Source organism: Lutjanus erythropterus, chromosome 15, assembly GCF_056507025.1.
Source record: "Lutjanus erythropterus isolate fLutEry1 chromosome 15, fLutEry1.hap2, whole genome shotgun sequence".
In the NCBI taxonomy this organism is placed as follows: domain Eukaryota; kingdom Metazoa; phylum Chordata; class Actinopteri; order Lutjaniformes; family Lutjanidae; genus Lutjanus; species Lutjanus erythropterus.
The window spans coordinates 33,258,308-33,283,188 of record NC_139331.1 but is presented as its reverse complement, the minus strand read 5'-3'; the positions used below and the strand labels follow the sequence as shown (position 1 = coordinate 33,283,188).

The following is a 24,881-nucleotide window of genomic DNA, read 5'->3' as shown; positions in this document are numbered from 1 at the left end:
GAGCATAACTGAGGTCTCAGGGAGCATGAGACATCATTTTCACACATCTATTGTCCACCACAGAGTCCAGACCTGAACCCCACTGAGAATCTTTGGGATGTTCTGGAGAAGACTTTACGCAGCGGTCCGACTCTCCCATCATCAATACAAGATCTTTGTGAAAAATTAATGCGCCTCTGGACAGAAATAAATGGTGTGACGTTGCATAAGCTTATCGAACAAATAGCAAATGAGCGCCGTAATCAGAGCTAAAGGCAGTCCAACAAAATATTAGAGTGTAGTAACTAAAGCTGTCAAAAAATGTAGTGGCATAAAAAGTAGAATATTTGCCTCCAAACTGTAGTGGAGTAAAAGTAAAAAAGTAGCAGAAAATAAAAATTCTAAATTCCTCTTGAGTACATGTTCTTAATTACCTTCCACCACTGGAGGGAACATCAAACATTAAAACACTTAAACAGTCATATAAGTTAATATTCATTCATGTTAAAGATGTTTAGCACCGTTACTTGGTCCCAGTTCACCCAGTGAGATCCAGCCCAGTAACCTGCTCTCTGTCCCACCTGTTGATGCTTCATGGTGGAAGAATTTGGTGTTCGAGTGCAGAAGGACAATGAGGTCACACTGCTGCGGCGTCGGGAGGTTTCGGCTCTTCGGCGCCCCCTGCTGCCTGGTTGCGTCGACTGATCTCCTGCAGCAGTATTAAGTTGGAGAGTTTCCACTTCCTGTATGTGGGCGGTGTGAGAGTCGGGAGGTTCAGGATCTCCTCCAAGGCCTGCAGCTCCAACTCTTTGGCCTGATGGACGGACAGACAGAGCAGCAGCAGTTTGTTCAGGCATCATGACTGACCATCAAGAACCCATCAACTACTTATTTATTTCACTTCTTATTTGTCTTTATGCTTATAAAAAAAAACAACTTCAATTCCAGTCTTGTGTCTCAAAGACACAAGACGAGTCGAGTCACTGTCACAAAGGACTAAAGAAACCAGAAAGAGAAGCTGAAAGCAGAGACTTTGGACATTTTTTTCTTTAAGAATGACCCAATGATCGAACAATTATAAAAATAGTTGGTGGTTAATAATTAATTAATCAATTAATCATCAGTATTAAATTGAGACTGTTTTATAACCAGTTAGTTTTTGTCATCAATATGATTTCTCTCACCTTTAATGTGCTTTTGCGGATCCTGAGCAGGTGAAGCTTGTCGTTGATTTTGTCGTTCTGACACCGCCTGATAAACGACGCTCTGAAGTCCCTCTGACTGGACTGTCCAATCGGAGACAGGCTGGCTGCCTTCAGGTGGTTGTAGAGACACTCCATCTCATCGGTTGGCTTCTCTGGAAAAATGAAAAGGTCAGAATTTAAGAGTATTAAAATTGATGCAGCATAACCAGAGATATGTCTTTTTTTGTTCCACATACTCTTCATCTTTGTCAAAACCTGGCGAGCCTACATTACCCACAATGCAACTTGTCTATTGACAGTTCAGTCAGTGATACAGGTGAACACAGCTTCCTCTGGAGAAGCTAAAGTTTTACTATTAAACGCTGTAAACACTTGGAAACAAACTTTAAAGTTATGTTGCCCTTCAAAGCAGCCGTTGTTATGGTAACCACGTGTTTACCGTGGACGACCTCCCCACCTCTTTCTTCTTCGACACGGATCGGAGGGAGGGACACTTGTCTATCAGCTCCGTCTGGTCCGGGGAGGTCAACCCAGGACCGGCGTTCACCTCCGTCCGAGGCCGCTCTTCTTCTTCTGTTTCTAGTTAGAGGCGGACCGTCTGAGGCACTTCTGCTTCTCTTTTCACTGGTCGGTGTCGTGGACGGGGTGGAGGACGAAGACCCACAGAGAGGCTGAAGAACGTCTCCCTGTGAGGAGGACAGCAGGGTTTTTACACACTGCGTGGAGGATTTGAATGAATCTCATTAGTTACCCTTCAGACTTCGTTACTGACGTTTTCAGATTCCATCACTTCCTGTTCGGGCTCCAGAGAAGATGAGGACAGAGACTCATCACCGTCCTGATCGCTGCTTTCACTGTAGCACTCTGCACACAGGAAGAAACAAACAAGTGAGGAGAATAACCACAGAAGACTGGGAGGACACAGACAACAGATGGACAGACGTATGACAGCTCTTAAATGGACAATTAAAAGTGTAGCACTGAAGTAATGTGATTTGGTACCTCCTCATTTTTTATTGAGAGAATTTCATAAATCATTCATCATTCTGACTTCTTGTAATATTGGTGATACTGACAGGAACCTTTTTCTAAGTCATGGCCGTCTTACTTGCAGCCAAAGTTATTTTAAATACTTGTGTCTTCTTAAAATCATGTTTTTAGTTAATTGTCCCAAGTATAATACAATAAGACTGAAGGTAATCTTAATATAAAACAGTATCTATTATCAAATAATATAATAAATGGAATGAATTTCACTGCAATCTCAATAAATATGATAATGATTAGCGCTCACACGCCACATTGTCTCCAGCACATTGAATCAATTTGCAATCGATCAATTTGCATTGCAAATAACCGTGTTATCCATTTCACACACTTCAAAACACCTCCAAACTGCAGACATACTCATGTTATTTGTGCATAATTCACACCTCATCTTATCAGCGGAAATGTTCATTTTAAAGCCTTTATCGCCTGAAACAGATGATGTGCTGATATCACTGTGCATCTCTAGAAAGAAGAAGTGAAAATGAGAAAAAAAAAAGGACCACAGGAAGAATGAAGGACAGAGAGACTGGAGGAAAGAACGAAAGATAAGGGAAAGGAACCACAGGGAGAGAAGTGGGGAGAAGAAACAAACGACAAGAACAGTGGAAAACAGAAATAAAGATGAAAACAAAGAAGCACAGGTTTAAAAAAAAAATGGTGGAGGGAAGAAAGGCAGAGAAAAATTTGCGAGGGCCTACAGTAAGGAGCTCCAAACAGATTTTTCTTCTTTGTGGAAATCCCCCCAAGTGAACTTCTTCATTTACATTTAAAGCATATTTTATTACAAATGCTTCTTTTTGTTCAGGTTAGATAAAACACTCAGAACAAGTGTGTGGTTTCTCGCTCCCTGAAACAAGCTGCCTTTGATTTTTTTTTTTTTGCAATTTTCACTTGTTCCTACTTTCTTTGCAAAAGAATGCAAAGATTTTGCACCAAGCATCGCATTTCTTTAGAAAGCTGCCATGAAATCAGGCATTCAAAAAGCCAGGAATTCCTTGTCCATGATATTCACAATTATCCTAAATGGAAATTCAGCATGATAAACTTATGCCAGTGTTTTCAGTCATGATAAAAATCATCCACAGAAAGGACCACAGGAAGAAAAGGGGAAAAAGTTCAACGGGAGAACATCATTTAAATTCTTTCCATTTCAATGCGTATTTACATATTTGTGTTTTTTTTTACAAATGTGAACTTGATTTTATTCCTGTGTACAATATGTGTAGTGATTCTTATATCAGTCTGTGTGCAGTACTGAAGCTACATGTTAGTGCTGAGTGTTGACCGTCTGACCTTCGGTGTTGATCAGTTCACACGGCTCCGCTGCCTCTGACAGTTTACTGATCCACCTGCAAACAGACACGCTGCTGCAACATTCAACTTGATTTACGCCAGTGAGTCATCGTTTTCATTTTACAGCACAAAACAAGAAGTGGACCAAAAAAAAAACTGAGAAATGGTAACAAGAAAAGGAGGAACTAAATCTATTTTCGTGTGAGTACAGAGAACAGTGAAACTGAAAGAAAGTCTGTTGTAGATGTTCACCGCCCTCCCTGACCTCAGATTTAGTTAAAACTTGTTGATTTCTGTTTACCAGAGAATGAATCCTTCAAGACATTCATGCATTCAAGACAAGTAAACATGCTCACTGTGCAGAAAAATCATCCCTCTTACTATTATATCTGATGCTTTTGGATGAATATAACTGCTGCATTAATGTGCATGTTGAATTTTACTGCTGTAGATGTTGAAGGTTCAGTTAATTTTAACCACTTTATATCCTGTTGAGTTGTTGTTTAGGTAAAAATGTAACTTAACTATCAGGTCAAATTTCTAGGAATGTAAACAAGTATTATTAACATGTTTAAGCTAAAAATATATAAAATAAACAAATAAAAACATTTGTCAAACAAGCAGTCAGGTCAGTTCACATGAGGTGAAGTGGAGTGTATAATCAATTTTGCATATTTCGTAAAACCACATAAATATTTCAGTTTCAGTTTTGGTTGTTGACACACTGAAGTTTATAATATAGCAAATTGCTTGTACCAGTATAAATGGTTTTGTAAAACTCACAAAGCGTTGCAACTGTCCCTGGTCTCCCCTATACATTACATGATGTAAGAAAAAGCAGATGCAAAGACAATCATGATAAAATACAAAGACAAACACAGAATTACTAAGAATAAAATCAAATACTCACTTATTCATGTCTGCCAAACTCTCTGCAGCGATGAAAATGGTCACAACCAGAGGATGACTGGCCGTGATTGCACTGAAAATAATACAGAATAAAGTAATTATTGATAATTAAAATAATTATCGCTCTGTGAATTGAACAGCTGAGAATAAGAGAAGACATCAGAGGGAAAACATGAGGGTTTGAAGGTTTTAGAATTCCAGCACATTTCTCACTACTTGCATTTAACTTAAAGGCACGATGTGAAATTTTCAGAAAATCGTTTTTAATGACGCCGGTGGCCATGAAGTGACCTGCAGTCAGCATCGCCGGCACCACCTGGGCATCGGTCCAAACAGTGAACACAGCCAGAAACCAAGCCCAGCCCGGGAAAGACGAACTCTGCAGAGCGATTTCTAAAAAATATCTCATTGTAATTATTTTAACTGATATTGCAATTCAGAGGAAATGATCATTTTTACATCATTATTCTTATTTTTATTAAGAAAAGTTTTTTGACACATTTTGCCTTTAACAAATATTGCACCTCAGATTAATTGTGCAGCCCCAACCGGCGTCTCTTGTTTTTTCAACCTAATCCTTGTCTCATTTGTGGTCTGGTAAACAGTAAATTCAGTTAATTCAGTGCCTCTTATCGCTGGTTTCAAAGCTACTTTAGCTGTCATGTGCTGTCAAGGCTTTCATCATACTGAAGCAGGTGTGAAAGACGACAGAGATGCAGACAGGCTTCACTTCACTGGGGGTTTTTGTGCTTATGTAGATTTTGTGGTGGGTTCCAGTCATTTGTTGACATTAGTGGACTTCATTTCTAAGCAACATTAGCTGGTGTTGCAAGGGGAGCTAAAGACTGGCAAGACATTTGAGAGCACACAAGATGTTACAGCCAACTAAGAAAGGGGGGTGTCATTTTTCAGTTACATCACACTACGTTCACATGTTGGCAGTGCAAAATGAATATATGGTGAGACACTATAATTGGTTGCAGCTGCATGTGTGCAACATGTTGCTGCAGCGTGAAACTGACGGTGTGAAGTAGCAGACTGACCACAGGCAGCTGACTAACACTGTGGGTTTTTTCTTGTTTACTTCACTTCTCCGCACTCGGACCAGCCTTCGCTACACGCCGCACAGAGCGAAGGAGACAGACGAAAACAAACATGTCGTACTGTTTCTTCTTGCACTGCTTGGCCTGTTCGATGGTGAAGCCGGACAGGTTGATGAATCCTTCTGCTTGCTCCGCCTGCACAGGAGAGAAATAAATAACACCTCAGAGATCCTGTCGTCAAACAGTTCAATGCACTGAAACCTGCAATGCATTTGAGACTGTTTATTAGCTAAACACTGGTTCCTGTGTGGTCTCTGTTGACTCTCGGTGGTCGTAGTCACAGGATGTATTTGCCTGCATGTCGCTTAATTACAGTGTATAACAGAGATTTGGTTACATTTGGTTGTTTGGCTTCTGTGGACCAGTTTCTTACTATTATTTAACTTTTATTTAATATAATGTTTATCAGAGAGCAGGAGGGCCATAAAGCATGCACAGATGGAGAGCAGTGTGTGTTTGTCACTGTCTGCTCTGATGAGTCTTATGAAGTTGTTTTCTCTTGATAAATTATTTTGTTTTCTCAAGAAATCTGCTTTTTGTTTTTTTAAGATAACAAGAAAACTAGAGAGTGATATAAAAAGAAAAATCACGGCTGTTCTCGGCTTCCATAATGTTTAGAATATAAAGTATTTACTGTCAAATCCAACATAAAGCTACACAGCATGCTTACAACAAACCAGAGCCACAGTTAAACAAATAAAAGACCAGACAACACTCAAAGGACAGAAAATAATTAATTATAACAACTACAAAAGTGATGAAAACTTCAGATGATGAAGCTTTAAAATCTCTAAAGTTGTGTTTGACACCTGAATTGTAAAAAAGTATGTGAACATGTGATTATAAAACCATTAAAATGAATCTGCTGCTAACACAGCCTCCACTCTTCTGGATTCAATCTTTCCACCAGATGTTGAACCTGCATCAGTGAGGTCCAGTTCACCTGGACGACACCTGGTGGACGAGGCCGAGTTGTGCATGTGGTTACTGTCACGCTGCGAGAGGAAAACGCCAAACACTTCTTACACAGTGGGGTAGAACACTATTGCTTCAACACACAGTATATTCTAAAATATTACTGTGGGTCGTAGCATCAAATTTCAAAAACGAAGAAAGGGAAAAGAGAGAAAGAGGACTGAGGTGGTTTGTGGGATTCTGTGGAAGGAACATGAAATTATAACAAATAAATCTGGGTGTATTTTGGAGTTCCAGATGTTATTAAGTGCTGTTGAAGCTTGAATCAGGTTCCTCGGTCCCAGGTACTCCTCACTATTCATCAAGTTTCTGATGTGATAAAATTTGGTTATTAAAAAAAAGCCAATCAGAGCCGGTGCTTTGCTTTGCTCTTACTACTTACTGCTGTTTGTAGTGGGTTGAAAGTTGAGCACGGGTCGCTGGAGCTGAATGGAAATGTTATGAGGACTTTAAAGGGACAGTTCACCTCAAAAATCAAAACATATTTTTCCTCTGACCTGTAGTTCTGTTTATCCATCTAGATTTTGTTTTTTTGGTGCGAGTTGCAGAGTTTTGGAGATATCAGCTGTAGAGATGTCTGACTTCTCTCCGGTATAACAGCACCAAACAACACTTGGCTTGTGGTGCACCAAAAAAACACTACTGAAAAATTCAAAACCAATGTGTGTTTGCAGAAATCACGACTGCTTTCTTTCTGCAGTAGAATCTGCCAGAGCTTCTTTCGGCTGGAAAGAAAATAGTTCTTACGTGAAACTGCTCACAACAAGGTCCGCTGATTATCTTGAGTAACCAGGTCATGATTTCTGGTAAGAGACATTGCTGTTAAATTTTTTAAACAAAGTTTATATTTATCTCTCTCTCATTTAAAAGTAAGAAAAATCAAATGTTCATCAGATATTGTCTGGTACCTTCTACACCAGTGTTCCCTGGTCCTCAGGGCCCCACTGTCCTGCATGTCTTAGATGTTTCTCTGCTCCAACACACCTGATTCACATGATCAGCTCGTCATCAAGCCTCTGCAGAAGCCTGACAACAACCTGATCATTTGAATCAGGTGTGTTGGAGCAGGGAAGCATCTAAAACATGCAGGACAGTGGGCCCTGAGGACCAGGGTTGGGGAACACTGTTCTAAAAAACATGCAAAAATCAAAAACTACTATTTTTCAAACTAGAAAGAAAATATTTCCTACATGTTGCAACTGCTCACAACAAGGCCTGTTGATTATTTTGTGTAACCAGGTCAGAGACACTGGTTTTCAATTTTTCAAATGTAATTTTATGGCAGTTTGTGCAACACAAGCCAAGTGCGATCTAGTCCAGTCTACTGGAGAGAAACTAACCAGCTGTATAAACAGCAATACAGGTATAATATAAATATGCATTTTGGTTTTGGGATCCCTTTAGCATTCATGTGTGACCACTGGAATATTAAAGTGACTCACCATCTTGTCGTTGTACCAGTAAAGTGAACTCCTCTTCAAGACAAACCAGTATCTCTTCCATTTGCTTCCCAGGAAGCTGCGGACCTCCTTCCTGCGGAAAAGCCAACCTTCACAGTCCACCACACCCAGGTCCTTGATCGAAACCCGCCGCCGACTCATGGCTGCAGTCCACCTGCAGGGGGCGACAGCAGAAAACAGAGACAATTAATATCCCTCAAAATCAACTTAAAACACTCCTTCTTGGAGTAACACAAAGACAGTATGTATATATTTTTAGATTCAGTGGGACAAACACTTCATGAAGACACCATTAATCTTGATGACCATCGGTAATAAACATCCAAAAATCCGTCTAGAAATCACATTTAAAAAGATGCTCCTTACAACTGCAGAACTTGCCTGAGAATCATCACGTTTTTAAAATTTCTTCAGTATAAAACTCAACCAGTCACAGTTGTTGGTACATTCATGGGTAAACCGCTAACAAGAGCTGATAATAGCTCATTCGGCATATTTTAAATTATGCCAATTTGCCAAATTATAAACTAAAAATACTGGCAACAAGTTGTAGCAAAGATTCCTTTACTTCCTGTTTTTTTTTTTATCTCCCAAAGCATCAAGGGAATTGTAGTTCTGCAACTTAGAGCATGATTATCTCTCATATACAAAGAATAAAAATAGGAGTGACAGTAATATTAACTTTTTTTCTTCTTGTACTATGAATTTGTTTTTTGTTTGTTTGTTTGTGGAATTATTGATATGTAAATATTTAATTTCTGCTGCAGCGTTTGAGCTGTATTGACCAGCACACTATTTTAAAATTTCTACTTGTAATGGTTGTAAAATAGCTGTCTTGTGTGTCTGTTTGGGAAGTTTTGAGAACCTTGAATATCCTAGAAACACTGCACACGTATATACACACAAATATATTAATTGTATATCGTATTCTTATTTTATCTTTTTTTCCTGATTTTATTATACTTTTTTTTTTTTTTCACTATATTTCCCTTGTACTGCTGTCTCAAATTGAATTTCCCTTATGATGGATCAATAAGGGTACATTTTATCTTATCTTATTTTTTCTTAAATACTAGACTAGTTTGATTAAAAAACCTGCAAGTCCTACATTAAATGCTCTTAGTTTTAAATAGCACTTTTTTGTTTATATTGTAAGAGCCTGCCACTGCTGTTTTGCCTAAGCATTCTTCCCTTGTTGCATTGTTTTATTTCTTTATGTATGCATGTATTTATTTATTACATTAATGAGTTATCTTGTCTTTAATGTGGGTTCTTGTTTCTTCCTGTTTACTTGGGTTTTAATATATTTTTAACAGCTGGGCAGTGTGGGTGGTTTTTCTGCACGGCTGTAGAAAAGTTGCTGCCCACAATGTCATGAGGTCGATCTGTGTCCTAGATACATTTAGATTTTGTTTGCCTGAACTTATCAATAACCATTGTAAATCTATTCTACATCTATAGGGCTTGAAGAAATTTATTACATTAAAGTTTTGGTTTTAAGTATCCTGTTAGTTTAACCATTTGTGCAAATGAACCTGCACATCCTAGACTGAAATCCACATCTGTCTTCATTTACAAGCTTACTGAAACAACATTCAATCAAACCCATGAGAAACTATGGGGGCGCCATCATGAAACAAAAACATATAAAATATAAAATTTTCCTCCCTTTTGGGGAGGACTTTAAAGGGATAGTTCTTATTTTTTGAAGTGATGTTGTTTGAGGTAATTATCCACAGTCAGAGTATACATTAGATGGCAGTCAACACGCCCCCAGTTTGGAGCAGCAGGAGTACCAGTTTATCTAATCGATGTACTGCTGTGGACAGGGTCAGCAGTAACACATGTTTCAGACACCTAATCAGTTTATTAAGTGGGCACTATATTTAGAATATTTTCACCACTCTGCCTCGCCATCAGGCCTTTTCTGGAAAGTCAAACGTCGCTCTCTCCAAACCAACCAAGCTCCATTGGTAAAAACAGTAATTTAACCTTGTGGAACACAGGAGTTGCTGGTCTACCACTGCCTCGATTTTTTAGTTAGTTTGCGTTATTGTGTGACTTCAGTCTTTTTAAAGATTAGTTTGGATTCACTGAAGTCACACAATAACAGAAACTAACTACGTGATCGAGGCGGCAGCAGACCAGCAACTCCTGTGTTCTGTGAAGTTAAATCACTGATTTTGTCTATGGGGTTTGGTGGGTTTTGAGAGAGCGGTATTTGGCTTATATAACAGAGGTTTATTGTAAAAGAAAACCTAAAGAAAGAAACTGATATTGATTTTTAAGTGGCTAAAATTTGTTTTGTCGCTGACCCTTCTCACATCAGTACATTGCTTAGCTTCCGTGCTTCTGAGGGCGTGTCGACCACCATTTACTGTAGGTAATACACTGACTATTGACAAGTACCTCATACAAAAACAATTGAAATAATCCGAACTGTTCCTTTAATGTAGTGTTTTTAATTCTGTGCAATGCTTTTGTTTTCTACCTGTGATATTTAATATTTGCACAGAGAGACTCAACACCACAGACAAACCATGAAAAGAGGTCTCTTACCTGCTGCAGTCTGGACGTCCAGCAGCGTCTCTGTGTCTGTGCAGCAGCTCAGCGGAGGAGGAACTGGAGTTTCTCAGCACTGCTGTCTGTGAGAGCGTGTACACCGACCCACAAGCAGACCACAAAAGTCAAAATCACACTCACACATACATGCATATACCCACACCATCCTTCCTGTTTCTCATGTTTAACACGACCCTTCTGCTCTCTTATTCTGTTACTTAGAGACTCAAACTTCCTCTTTGTTTTTGAGAAAATAAAACACAAACAAGCACGTTTTTTTTTTTGTTTCGTTTTTTCACTGTTTGAAACAAGCTGCTTCTACAGCGAGCACTGGTTTCAGACATCTACACATTAATGACTCGGTGATTTGAAAATTAAGATTTCCTTGTTTTATCATCTATCATTCAGTAATAGGGGGTTCTTGCATGCAGGCTTGATTGGTCTGAACATCTAATGTCACAACTATCAGTTGGATTTTTGGCTCATGGCCTCATTTTCACACCAAACCAAAAATTTGAAATCTGTCAAGATTTTCTTCTTTGGTAGAGGCAAATATGTCCTTCATGTGGTAAATGTACTTTGAATTATGATTAAGGGTTGACTGCTAAGTTCAAATTTCACTGCAGGTCTGGTGGAGAATAAATCACCTTATTAGATGGAAATCAGTTTGTCCAATCAATGGGAATAAAATACTTAGTTATTGATTTGAGAAAACCTATGTTGAGATTTTTTTTTCCTTTACTTACAATAGTTAACATTGTCCACCAGATGGCGTCATTAGCCATGTAACTCTAGCATGCATCAGACTTGAACTTGGTTCATTTAAAGCAGCACAGGGGATAGTTTGGCTTTTTTTTTTTGAAGTGGAGTTCACAACCAATGTGTCTTTCTTCATTTTTTTTCCACTTTAAATTCTCTAGCATTTTGGAATTGTTAATTTGTTATTCTTTGCTTTCTGTTAATCACTTCATGATCCAGATTTATACTGCAAACCCTTGGAGTGTGAACACCATTTACATAATGATTCTCATGTGCAAAATAATTTATCAACAAATATTTTCTGGTTTGTTTTAGATTGCTTCTTTTTTAAATTTCATCATTACTAAATTCATCAATTGGAAAAAAAACCCACGTATTTCTGAGTGTCAGTTCCAGTCGACCAAATATATTTTCTTGATAGAACAGAGTGAACATTTTGTTTTATTGACTAGCTATCACAGATGGTCCTTTCTTAAAACCAAGAACGTTCCCTCTGTTACTACATGTATTTTATTACCAGTTATCCTGAAAGTTGTTAATGCCATATCAAAATGATGGTATTAGATGGGAAGTTGAAAGCTTTCAAAATAAATTGCACTTTATTCTTTATATTTTTCACAAGTTACGAAGCAGCACAGAGGCATCATACTGCAGAGCTCTGGAATAATTCAGATTTACACATGAAGAATGAAAGTGACTCTTACAAAATACTCAACAGGACAAAATAAATTCAGAATATCAGACATGTTTGGCAGAATGATACAAACAGGATCATCCAAGAAAGAGAAATCCTGAACAAGAAATAAATGATGGATTTTTACCTTAAAGTGAGATTGTGTAATTTTTGCTGAACAGCGGCCACTGTGGCCACAAGTGGTAACTGCAAGGCTGAATTTTCCTCCATTTCCCATGACTCTCTTCAAAGTTTGCTAACATTAGCAACCGTAAGCTACTGGTTGTACAATACTGAGTAAGATTTAACCAAGTGTAATAAATTCAGTAAAGATATTTTACTGCTTGTAAATTCAACTTTTAATTTGTAAAATAAAGACTAATTTTTTTTCTTTATAAAGTTACATAGTCTCACTTTAAACAGAAATGTTTTGTTCAAAAATCTAAACTCCTCAAATTGTTAGACAGATGCTTTTTTCCATGTTTATCCCGCAAAGAAAATACAGTTTGTCTCTCGCCTCTGTGATATTTACAGTTTCAGTTACACTCATAATATTTTTTTATAAGCGATCAGAACTCTTGCATAATGTTTTGTTAGTATAAAGGCACCTAACATGAACAAGAGAACTATTTACAAAAGAAAATCTTTGAGGAAATGTACAAGGAGCTTCTCAGATTGTAAACATCAGGGGATCCAAGACGCTTCCCTGAGGAACTCCTTCAGAACGTTTTTCATAACGGTACATGAAGAAACCTCAAACACACAGGAGTGTGTCTTCATAGAACCTTTAGAAGAACCACTGAAGCTTTTTTACAGTGCATTAAGCAACACCTGAAATACTTTACATCAGTTAGTTTTACCTGAAATTTTAAGCAGCTTCGAGGAGACCTGTGTGAAGGGATCAGCAGAAAACTGCCAAATGATGTCAGCAACACTTTTCAAAATAAACTGAAGTTTAAGTTTGAGATTTAGAAGATGAAATCTCTGAAGGACAGTAAAGCATTTTGGAATTTAACACTTAAATTTCACTCTTAAACTAAAATCTAAGACAATTTTGAAGATTTTCTCTTTTCAACAGCGAGCTTAACCAGCTGCCGTCAGGGTTCATGTTTTTGAGTCATTTCAATTAAAATAATTTAACACTGATTTGAAAGTTTCGACATTATGAATTATTACAGAAAGACATGTTTTAGTTGTTTTTATTTATGTGTGTAAGTCATAAAAACCCTGTCAGTAAACTTTTAATTGTTATTATTAGCCATGCTCCCTTTGACTGTTAAAGCATATAATTATTAAAACTTTTATTCAATAATTTCTCCTAAAACAGGTTTATAACCTTATTACTGTTGTAACAAGAGTTTTGTGAAGCTTCAGAAATATTTAGTAACAATGTCGTTCTACTCTGAGAAGCACACTTTTCTTAGATAAATGAAATTTTGGTCTGCAGTAATAAAATAAAAACAAAAAATAGAACATATTTACAAACTGTTTTGTCACTAACAGCTCCTGAGATTGAGAGGAAAAAACTGCAGCACCTGTGATTTTTAGAGATGCTGTAACATTTTTAAGAAATATACTGAGATTTGATTATTTATTTATCTGAACTATAATGTCAAGGCCTTGAATTCCTAAAATGTTTGGGATCATTTAGATTTTAATTTTGCTTATTCATGTTGTCATATAACTTGACAAATAAAAAGAAGCCAAAATCGTCTGAAAACAAAAACCAGCTTCATTTTCAGTGGATTCAGGCTGTGATAAATAGACATTCTGAGGTATTCTGTGATTCTTTTGGAGGTGTTAAAAGGCCAAAACCAAAAAAAGCTTCCATGTACAAGCTGAAATGGAAGCTTCTGCATCCTGTATTGAGGCTGAGCAGGTTCAAACTTTGTTAATGAAAGGTTGTTTTCAGCATTCAAAAAGCAACATTGAAAACTTTAGAAGTTTTCATATATATTAAAAAACTGGTTCACCTTTACAACTGGTATAGATGCTTGATGCTTCTTTGATACCACTGTGAAATACGTAATAACTGTTCAGTTGTCAACATACTTTTTCTTTTGTTTCAGCTGCAGTTGAAAAAGAAAATATCCAAACTGTCAGAAAGTCAAGATGAAGATGTCGAGGTTTCAGCAGCTAGATTCACTTCTGAAGTGTCTTTTAAGGCTTAAAGAGAAGCGTGTTTTCAGAAGTGTGTTGGTCTTGATTGGAGTCTTGAAGTATCACACAGCAGGCAGTGAAATCAAACTCCAGGCTTCAAATTATTTTCCAAAATGCTGTGACTGACGTCAGAGAAACTGTTTTCATTCAGTCTGTGGATGGACCAGGTGAACTGCAGAGAACCATCTAACTGTCCATCATGTCCTAAACTGGATCCCAGTTCACCTCAACTGGTTCACAAACTGGAGTCAGAAACTTACTTTAATACTCATCAGTTTAATCTCTCGCTGTACTTAAAGGACCTGTGTGTAGGATTTAGTGGCATCTAACGGCGAGCTTGCAGATTGCAAACAACTCATAGGAGAACCTATGTTGGCTGCAAAACTCGTGAAAAATGCAACAGTCCGTATCTCAAACCAGTGTTCGATTTGTCCATTCTGGGCTACTGTAGGAAGATGGCAACATGGCGACCAGCGTGGAAGAACTGCACCCTCTGTAGATATGAATGGCTCATTTTAAAGTAACAAAACCCGACACTTCTTATTTTCAGGTGATTACACACTCTCTCTAAAACATACTTATGAATAGTTTATTCCATTTCTGCCGTATTCTACCAATGGATCCCCTTAAATCTTACACACTGGACCTTAGATTTTATTTTGTTAGATTTCTATAACTGATTGTTTAAATGGAAACTTAAACAGGTAAGTGTGAACATGAACTGTCTTGTATGATGTTCTTGGTAATAAATTACATGAAAAATCCTGAAGCAGACAAAACTGTCCTGGTCAATGAAGAAAAATAAGCCTCAACACTCTGCTGCTGTTTCTTTTCTTCTTTGCTCTGGCGATGACTTTTTACAGCTCAAGTCCTCAACCAGACATTTAAAAACCTGTTTTCCTGCAGACATCTTGAGGTTCAGGCTGAGGATAAACAACCTCCTGTGGGAGCCAGAAGAAACGTAAGACTCTCGTGTCAGTGGCTGAGCAGCCTGAGTCGAGCCAGCCAGCCTCCGAGCAGCGACGTCGACTGTTTGCTCGCAGCCAGAGGAGGAGAAACAGCAGCAGAGCTGGAGGCGGCGGACTTTTTGGACGCCGCCGCTTCCTGGTAAGGGATGGTGGCGCTGTTGTGCAGGTCGGCGTTGATGAAGCACTGGCTGCCTCTGATGTGGTCAACGCCGCGGACAGACGGGTGTCCTCGGTACGGCAGAGGGAAACATGGCTCCTCCTCTGTGATGGTGCTGATTCCTTCGTTGCTCAGATATCTGTGCAGGAGGTTCTGACCTGTTCAGGAGACGAGATGAGAACCAGTTAACAAGTCTGTAGAAACTGGAACAATGTTTCTGTCCTTTTGGACAGTGGATCTCCTCTTTAACTATTCTGAATGTTTCACTTTTAAAGACAAGATTGTGTTATAATGCCTTTAGTTTTTATTGAGAGAATTCAAAAATCACTTCATTTTTTATTCCATAGACTTTCCTCATTATTGCTCTTCATGTTTTACTTATATATAGACATCAGATATTGAAAAAAGAAGTATTAAAGCAAAATAAAACATTCAAATACCCAAAAAAATCAAACAAAGCCAAAGGTAAAGGGAGAGCAGAACAAACTGAAATAAAGACGGCTTGTTCACAGCACAAAAAACTCCACATTCATTGATTTTCTTTATTTGATAATGCTGCTCACAGCCTCAGAACGTGGGGCAAACACTTTACCAACTGGGCACCCAGGACACCCAGGATTATACTCCGAAATGTTTCAGATCACTTTAAAGATCATTTGTGTTTATGCAAGAAATTACTAAAAGAGAGGAATTTATTATTAAAAAAAGATAAATACAAGTTTATATACAAATATTTGATACTACTACTAAAAAATAAATTGCTAAAGGCAGACACTGACACAGAATATTTTTGGTGACTGTTTTCAAGTCGCATGTAAATGACTCAACATGAAACATGACTCAGTTGATCACAGGCTCCTACACCAGTATGTCGAGGTAATTCTATTGTTAGCTTCGAGTTTAGCGTCAATGGAAAACAGTCCAACTCTTAATGTGTCTTTGTTTAACTCCTCTGAGTCCATTAACAACCTGCTGCTATCTTGGACAAACTGTGAACAGGCGCTCCGCTCCTGAAGGTGAAATGCCTTAAGAACTGTGACTGAAATCAGCTCTGTCGATGCAGCCGCAGCTCTCGGGTTAATAATCGACAAGGTAAAAATTCAAAGCATGCAGCCTGTCCTGCCGCCGTTTGTTAATGAGACAGACAGACGGACGACCATCGCTGATAACCGTTAGATTACAGGCTGCGTCCGGTTCAGTCTGACAGGTGGAGCTTACCTTTCCTTCCCTGAGCCCCGGGCCTGAAGGACGAGTCCGACACAGCTGAGAACGACTCCACCGGCATGGAGACGGGTCGAGGTTTGCCTACCAACAGCCCAGACAGGACAAAAGTTAAAACATGCATTTGTATGTAGATAAAGATTGAATATAACAATTCAATCTTCAGTTTGTTTCATGTTACTCATACATCTTATCTGCTCACGTTAATCTCAACAGCTGCAGCAGCTACAAGGACCAATAAAGTTTGATCTTTTGTATCTTATCTGTCAACCGCAGACATTTTGAGGTCAGTTTTAGACTTAAAGTTGATAATGCTTCAATTCAAAGGATTAATTTTACATCATAGGAAAAAGACTTTTACTTTCTTGCTGAGACTTAGATGAAAACACAAATACCACTCTAATATCTGTACAGTAAACTAAAAAAACACTAAACTGAAACGAGCAACCCCACTGTGGACACTAACTAACACTAAACTGAATTCATGAAGAATACCAAACTTTTGGTGAACTAATCTAACCAACTGCAGGCTGTACGGTTTATATTTAGTGTAGAGACATGAGATTGGTATTTTCATGTTTATCTCTCAACAAGAAAGTAAAAAAACATATTTCCCAAAATGTATTTTTATACATCTTTGAGTACAAACTGATCAAACTGTCTTTCTAATAATTTCAGTTATTAAGGATTTAAAGACATTACCAGTCAGTAAAATAGACATAATATAAATGCATGTCATTCATGAGACAAGACTGAACCAGGTTATAAAATGGTATTGTTGAATACTTCATTCTGATTGTTCAATTACAGCATCCTATGGTCAGTTATTTCTGAATAAGTGACTGTTGCTACAGACACATCTCTGCTCACAGACTCTGGAGGAGTTGGCAGAAGCAATAAAATAATTTTTAAATCAATATTTTGTGTCAAAGCATTGATTTATTTTACTAAGTAGCCATGCAATAAGTGGGATAATGTATATTTATTGTGAAATAAACCCCAACAACTACATTAACCCTTACATATTATCTGTGTGTGTGTGTTTTTCTGTGTGTTCTTGTTCTTTTGTATTTGTGAGGATCAGTTTGTGTTTCAGGCCTTGACAGTGAGAAAGTGACTTTTCTTTACTTCTCTAAAGAGCTGTTGAAGAGTTCAGTATTCAGTTTCAGTTATGATTATGGTTGAATAATTAATGTTAATGAGGGTCCTCGTAAATACAGAGGAGTGTGTGTTTGTGCACTCACAGCGTGAAGAGGAGCGCTGTCTAAGCTTTACAGGGATTGGGTGGCTGCTTTCAGATGGAGGTTTGACGGACGTCCTGTTGTCGTCGGCAACAGTGTAGCGTCGCCGCACATCTGCATCCAGACACGAGTTTGGAGATTTCGGCCTCATTTTGACACCTGGAGACACGTTCTGGTTCGCATCTCTGCAGAGAGCAACAGAGAGGAGGAGAGACGTGAAACTCAAAACAAGTTAATTCTACAGATTTCTTCTCCATCCAGAAAAAAGAAATTGCTTGTTCTACTTTAGGATTAGGACTATAATACTGTAATCAGTTCAGACGTTCATAAGGCAGGATAAATGAAGGACAACTATGTGGTGAAGGCAAATTTCTGGTACTCACAGTGGTGTGTAAGGTGTTGCAGGGGGAGGAGGGACGTACAAATCCAATATGGTCGTCTTCCCTCTCTTCCCAGGAGCATCTGAGGTTTCTGGCTGTCGAGACTTGTAGAGAGCCGGAGCTCCCTGAGACGTCTGGACACAACAAGAGAAAGAAAAACAACAATACTTTACACATTTCCCTGCCGTAACTCGTGCTCATCAGTGTTTCTGTTTGGTTTTTAAACAACATTTCTGTCACAGAGAAAGAAAGAGAGCAGAGGAGGTAATCAGTCTTTTAATGGTGTTTATCATAAAACAACAGTAAGACGTTCCAGCCCAAGAGGAGAAACGGCAGACGAAGCTCTTCTGTTTCCTTCCTCGCCTCCAAAGCTGCTGCGATTCCATAAACACAGGAACTTCACTCAGCTCCTTTTCTGCTTTGTCTGTCTTACAAAAACACGTCTGAAGGAGTTCGAGACCCACCTAGAAACACGTGTTCCTCTGCCGATTAAAAATCATTTTTAATTTTAGCGTTTAGCCTGGTCAGTATTGTGTTCCTAACAAAGCCTGATATATCTTCTTCCTCTGTGCCACAGAAACTCCATTGTTGTCAAAAGATTATTAAAAACACCCCAATGATTTTATTTTGACGCAATCCCACATTCACTGTCACACCGCCCAAACAACACCCACTGGAGCACCAAAAGTGGCTTCATCCGCAGCTGAAAATAGTCCCCAACAAATGTCTTATTTCTCCCTGTTTGAGTAACATGTGATAAAACCTACAGTAAGCAGCTGTTCTGAGAAATCACTGAGCCTTTTATAAAAAGTAAACTATATATTCATGGGCCATAATTTAAGATTTACCTAAATTAGCTTGGAGATGAAAGCCACAGACAGGGAATAAGAAAGCACTGACAGATGGACAAACACATTTCAAAACAAACAAACACTATTTAGACCTCCATCTAACAATTAACTACTGATAATTAAAATGTTAAATAATTGTTTTTGTTATTTAAAGAAATTATGAACAAAAAGAAATTACGTATAAGATGTTAACACACAGTAAAGACAAGCTAAAAAAGGCTGATAATTAGCATAAAGGCCTTTTCATTCACTGCTAAACTCTGCTAAACTTCTAGCATTTAACGCCAGGCTTTGGCCAATCAAATAAAAGGGGGTGGGGAGGAGCTCAAAATAATATTGTCTGAATATCTGGAGCTGTCCAACATGGCAGTAGCCACGTACAAGGACAACCAGAAGAAAAACTGTGCCTGGGATAACATTTACATCAAACTAGTCTACGTATTGTGGATTTCTCAGTGGGTTGCACCAACACTATGATGTCCACAAAACCACCTGTTTGTCATCGCAGGCTTGGACCTCAGTGTTTCCTGGCTCTCAAATGTTAGTATTTGCTGCCTTGACTTCATATAACTAAGCAGAAAACTTGTGGCCTGTTGTTGGTGGGATGTTGCCAATTTTACATCTGCAATTATTGATTGTTTTCATTATCAATTAATCTATACATTCTAGGTGGTTTGATCCATTACATGTCAGAAAATATTGAAAAAATGCCTAAAACCTTTCTTATGTCTGAACAACAGTTCAAACCAAAAGAAAAATAAGTTTAGAGTAAACTGAACCAGAAAATCTCTGTTTTCTATCAATTGACTGAAAACTAATTGTCATATTAGTGTTTCAACAATGAAAATAACCTTTATTAGCATCCTAAATTCTGATGCACTTTACGCTGGAAGAAGATGACCAGGCTGAGTATGAGTAGGAGGGACGAGTGCGTTGATTGAAGATGACCTTTGAACTGAATGCTGGGAGTGACGATGAGGTAAAGACAGAATGACTTCAGATGTGTTTTGATAGCTCAAATTAGAGACTGAACACATCGACCGGCCGAGGGGCATTTACAGATGCCTATCTTCTCTGAACACACACATCCTGGACCTCCGTCAACACAAAACCCCTGCAGGCGGTTTGGTGAATTCATAATTGTCACATTGTGGAGCAACGAGTGAGTCACCCCCCAAAGATGTCTTCATGACATCAACGCAGCCTGATGTTTGGACTGTTTCTTATCCTCTTTTTTTTCCAGGAAGAGGGAAGAAAGGATCCATTGTTCCTCCACACACCTCAGAGAAGCAGCAGACTGGGTGGCTGCTGTGTTTTCTGGTCTGACTCCTCACAAATAGAAACAAAAACACTTAAAGCTTCGATGACTGACGGCTTTGTTTACCTGGTGAAGGGTTAATGAGACAGTCTGCTGCACTTTCACAGCTGATACCTGCTGCAGGTTCGCTGCCTGGCTCAGTGGCACCTTGGCATTCATTTTCCCAGAATTCTTCATCAAATAACACAACCCAGACCTGATGACCACACTCACAGACTCACCTGTACACGCGGCGGCCTCCAGCGCAGGTTTTTCAGAGGAGCGGGCGCAAAGCCGCCAGATATTCCAGACGGCCTCTTCTTCACCACCATGACGACGCCTCCAGACTCCGCCCTCAGCTTCTCCACCAGGTGCTTCAACTGCCAGCCCACCTGGACCAATCACAGAGCAGAATGCAGATCAGTAATGAACACTGCACTGAAAAATCATGTGACAAGGAAGGACATGCAAATGTGAGCACCACAGATTCACCTCAACAGTTATCTTTATTCTGCCATTTTTCTTTGCCAAAACCAATTTTTTAAAACTTAAAAAGCAAATATCTCCTGCCTATGCTGTATGGCACAGTGCAACCTCAGACATATGAAGGATGCCTCGTCGTCGAATACAAGAACAACTAGACCTACACACCCTGCAGAGACGGCGGCTGATACCGAAAAAGGAGGTGACTTAATGTCGGTTATTTGAACATTTCCCAAAAAGCTGAACTTTTCCTTTAAAGACTGGACTTGTGACTCACCACAGTCTGTTTGTTGACCTGAACGACTTCATCTCCAGCATGAATCCTCTGGGTTTTATCTGCAGGAGACTGAGAGCAGAAGGAAGGAACATGACTTTACTCTCATTAGAAAGTAAACTTGAAGAGACTGATCAAACACAACATACACAAACACACTAACATCTCTACTGTTTCGCCAGTAAAGAAGCTTTTTCAGAAGATTTTCTACCTAAGAGATGATCTGATGCTCAGAAACTGGAAGTCACTGACATGATTTTTCAGACTTGAGACAGACTAAATGTATCCATATGGATTTTTTAATCAGAAAAACGGTTGTAATAAAGAAGAATCAGCACGAGACTCACATTCTCTGTTGTTCCTGTGATGACGTGAAGGCCGTCGTAGGTGGATTTGATGTAAATACCCTGGAAGATTAAACACATTTGAAGGAGTCAGTGTTATATATGAATCTTATATATAAATATCCTCAGCGGTTTCTCTGTAATTCCTCACTGCAGTGGAGGTTGTGAGGTTTTTCTTTTTCGACCTACATCTGTTTCTGTTTTCTTGTCAGTGCTGATTGTGGTTCATGGCTCAGCTCTAAAATACCTGTTAGTGTTTCTCGGGGGAAGTCGGGTTAAATTGTGGGTTTTCTTTTTACTGTACTCGCCACTTATATATGTGACAGTGACGTCCAGCTGATACAGTCTGTATGTAAACAATGTCTGTCCTGTTTTTGTATTCTATCCTGTTTTTTTATGGTATTTTATCTTATTTTCAGAGCTCACCAGTCCCTCTCCAGGCTTGACGTTGGTGATGTGCACCTCCTCCAGACAGGACATCTCAGTCTTTGACGGGTCAGAGGTCGCCTGGACCGTCTTCTCGCAGATGCCGTTCAGAGATCGTGACTGAAACACACACACACACAAATCTAGAATTACAACCTTGTGGTGATATGCCTCCACCAATCAGCCAAGTTACAGTTTACTTCCATGTCTGTCCAGACTCATTATGTATGCAGTAAAGACTTTGAAGTAATTTAATAAATGGTATTAAGTGTCTGTATGACATGTACGGCTCCAGTGAATGTCTTCACAGAGTACAGAGGACTGATAGAGAGCTGAGCATTATGATGTCATAGTGAAGCTGACCTTTGACCTTGAAATACCATCAACTCATCATTTAACCTTTATGAATTATTCAACACCAAAAATGTGTGTTCTGAGGTCACAGAGACCTTTGACCTTCAAATACTAATCAGTTCATCCATGAATCTAAGTGTTCATTTGTGGCAAACTCTCTGTCCCTGACCTCTGACCTCTGTGGAAAAGACAGAAACAGACAGATGAAGCCCTCAGAGATCAGAGCAACATCATATCATCATAGACTCTTTAAATGTTGCAGTGCTGTGGAGGTTGGTTTTGTTGATCTTTCAGGAGCCTGAGGCCTATATACACACACACCGAACTCAAATTGTCATTACACTGACTAGACACTGAGCCCTGAAGCACCGCGGGGGGTCTGAGGTCACAGGAACCAGGGAGGTGATCAGGAAAACACAAACCAGCAGGAAATTACAAGTAAACCAGAAAAACATGCTGCTCAGAAGAGATAATAACTTTTTGTTGGTTTATTTATAAATTTTGATGATTTTACTGCTTGATTAAAAATGTACATGCTCATCTCTGATGTGGAATGTAATCACCTTGAAAAAAAAAAAAAAAAAAAATTGACTATACACAGAAAACTACATGGCTGTTGATGTTTGAGAGCTCACTGTGTGGGGTCATTTTCTCCTCAGGACTCCTGCTACTTTATCCGTCTGTGCAGTGTTTCCCTCTTTATCACCTTGACAAACACACTGAACCAAAGCTTTTCACTGAGTAACTGAGACACCTACAACACTGTTAAGCTAGGATTGAGACAGAGTATTAAAAACTACATGGAATTTGATATTTAATGTTAAAGCACCTAATTTTTCTAACTAACTAACTAAATGCAAAAAAACTAAGGACTTGAGTGAAGTTGACTGACTTTTCCACACATGGTAAATGTTCCTTCAAGTGTGTTAATCATCATGTGAAATCCAGGAATACATGGATGGATTACTAAACAGGCCTGTTGCAGTAGATCCCATTGTATAATTTTTAAAGAATTTCTGAATTTGGCATCAATGATGTACAAGTGTGCTATCCATCTATCTATCTATGGACAAAATCAAATATCACAATATTTTTGACCGAAAAATGTAGTTCAACATTTTGGGAACTAATCTCATTAGCTTTCATGCTGAGAGTTAGATAAGAAGACTGATACCTCTCATGTCCCTATGGTAAATATGAAGCTGGAGCTAGGAGACAGTTAGCTTAGCTTTTATACAGACTGGAAACAGAAGGAAACAGCTAGCCTGATTCTGCCAAAAGATCTATCCAACTTTTCTAAAGCTCACTGATTCAAATGTTGCATCTAATCTGTTTAATTCATACAAAAACCAAAACTAAGGATGTCAGTTTTAAGGATAATGATGAAATTACATGGTACACAGACTGTGACACATCCGCCACAGCAGGGTACCTCCATTATAACCAGCTGAAGCTGTTACACTGACTACAGGAGCTGCATGCATCTGCACAAGCATTGCAACACATCTCATTTTTTTTGTGTGGCTGAGCTATTTTTTTTCTCTAAGTGTGGCTGTGTGGCCTTTTAACGGGTAAAAAACAGCATATTGATGAGAAAAAGTACAATCTGTTTCAAAATTATTAAAAGACATACCTTATTGTACCAAAGGCAATGTGATGCAGCAGAGAAGCCTTGTGGGTTTATATTACATATTCAAATAAACCATTCAAATCAAGTGTATCCATGATTCTGCAGTTAAAATGATTCAGCTAATTAATTCAGTATCACTTAATACAGCTTTCGCTTCCAAACCTTGAATAACTAAATGCATTATTATAAAGTTTCCTACTTTAAATTCCCTCAGAAAACACAGCTGGGGCACCACAACAGGCTACACAGAGTATGTATTTCCACCGTAAGACAAGACTAATTTGCAGCTTTTTTGAGGGTCTTTATGGATACGGTGTGTTTTATCAGTCTGTCCCACTGCTGCTGCACAGGAGTCACAAGGTGTTTATTTTTAGTGATGTGAGGTTTTCAGTGTTTAAAACTTTAGGTCTCATTACAAACGAAAAGTGATTTGACATCAGCTGATTCAGTTTTCTGGGAACAACACGACAACCAACAGGAAGTGTTATCTAAGACAGGAAGTGGATGTTCCTGAGCTGAATAAACAAACCTGCAGAGTCACACACACACATACACACACACACACACAAACACACACACACACACACACACACACACACACACACACACACACACACACACACACACACACACACACAGAGTTGGTGGAAAACACCACATTTCCTTTTCCTGTCTTGTATTGAGTGTCCCATGGTGCTCAGTGTGTGTGTGTGTGTGTGTGTGTGTGTGTGTGTGTGTGTGTGTGTGCATCCAAACCAGAGAAAAAATGAGAAGCAGTACTCACCACTTCCAGAATCTTTTCTTCGATCTCATAAACAGTACAGTCCTGAAATTAAAGAGAAAGATACACTGACTGACGGACATCAAACTGTATTTTAAGCCACTTTTAAACCTCTAGTTTCATTACAGATAAACAAAGAGGAAAATATTAGTAGAAAAAAGGTGCCTTCATAGTAAAATGTAATAATATGATGTGATTTATGTCTACATCTTCCAGTTTTGTGCTTTTATTTTGAAGAGGGATAGGAGAACAGAAACTCACATGAATAAACTGTTTGACGCTTCACTGCACAGAAAAACATGACTTTACTTCAGATCTGAGTCAAGCAAAGACACCAAGTTTGTCA

The 24,881-nt window shown here is 38.7% G+C and overlaps 2 protein-coding genes across 2 annotated transcripts in view; both read right to left on the bottom strand.

Annotated features, from left to right (window-relative positions):
- Window positions 1-394: 394 nt before the first annotated feature.
- On the bottom strand, window positions 395-10,792 carry LOC146314735 (interactor protein for cytohesin exchange factors 1-like). The gene is made up of 9 exons (XM_084737274.1): window positions 10,534-10,792; window positions 7,957-8,128; window positions 5,601-5,674; window positions 4,438-4,509; window positions 3,528-3,583; window positions 1,957-2,048; window positions 1,624-1,855; window positions 1,164-1,336; window positions 395-793 (listed from the first exon to the last, which is right to left on the bottom strand). Exons 2-9 carry the CDS (start codon window positions 8,113-8,115, stop codon window positions 617-619), a joined length of 1,035 nt encoding a protein of 344 aa, XP_084593400.1. The 5' UTR covers window positions 8,116-8,128; window positions 10,534-10,792; the 3' UTR covers window positions 395-616.
- A 1,775-nt stretch (window positions 10,793-12,567) lies between these two features.
- Window positions 12,568-24,881, bottom strand: part of LOC146314734 (connector enhancer of kinase suppressor of ras 3-like) — a 49,308-nt gene continuing 36,994 nt past the window's right edge. Inside the window, exons 5-13 of the mRNA XM_084737273.1 lie at window positions 24,539-24,580; window positions 21,771-21,890; window positions 21,348-21,407; window positions 21,004-21,072; window positions 20,486-20,635; window positions 18,099-18,229; window positions 17,719-17,900; window positions 16,472-16,558; window positions 12,568-15,411 (exon numbers count right to left, since the gene is read on the bottom strand). Of these exons, the coding sequence (XP_084593399.1) occupies window positions 15,104-15,411; window positions 16,472-16,558; window positions 17,719-17,900; window positions 18,099-18,229; window positions 20,486-20,635; window positions 21,004-21,072; window positions 21,348-21,407; window positions 21,771-21,890; window positions 24,539-24,580 (1,149 nt within the window). The 3' untranslated portion in view covers window positions 12,568-15,103. The remainder of the gene's footprint in view (window positions 15,412-16,471; window positions 16,559-17,718; window positions 17,901-18,098; window positions 18,230-20,485; window positions 20,636-21,003; window positions 21,073-21,347; window positions 21,408-21,770; window positions 21,891-24,538; window positions 24,581-24,881) is intronic.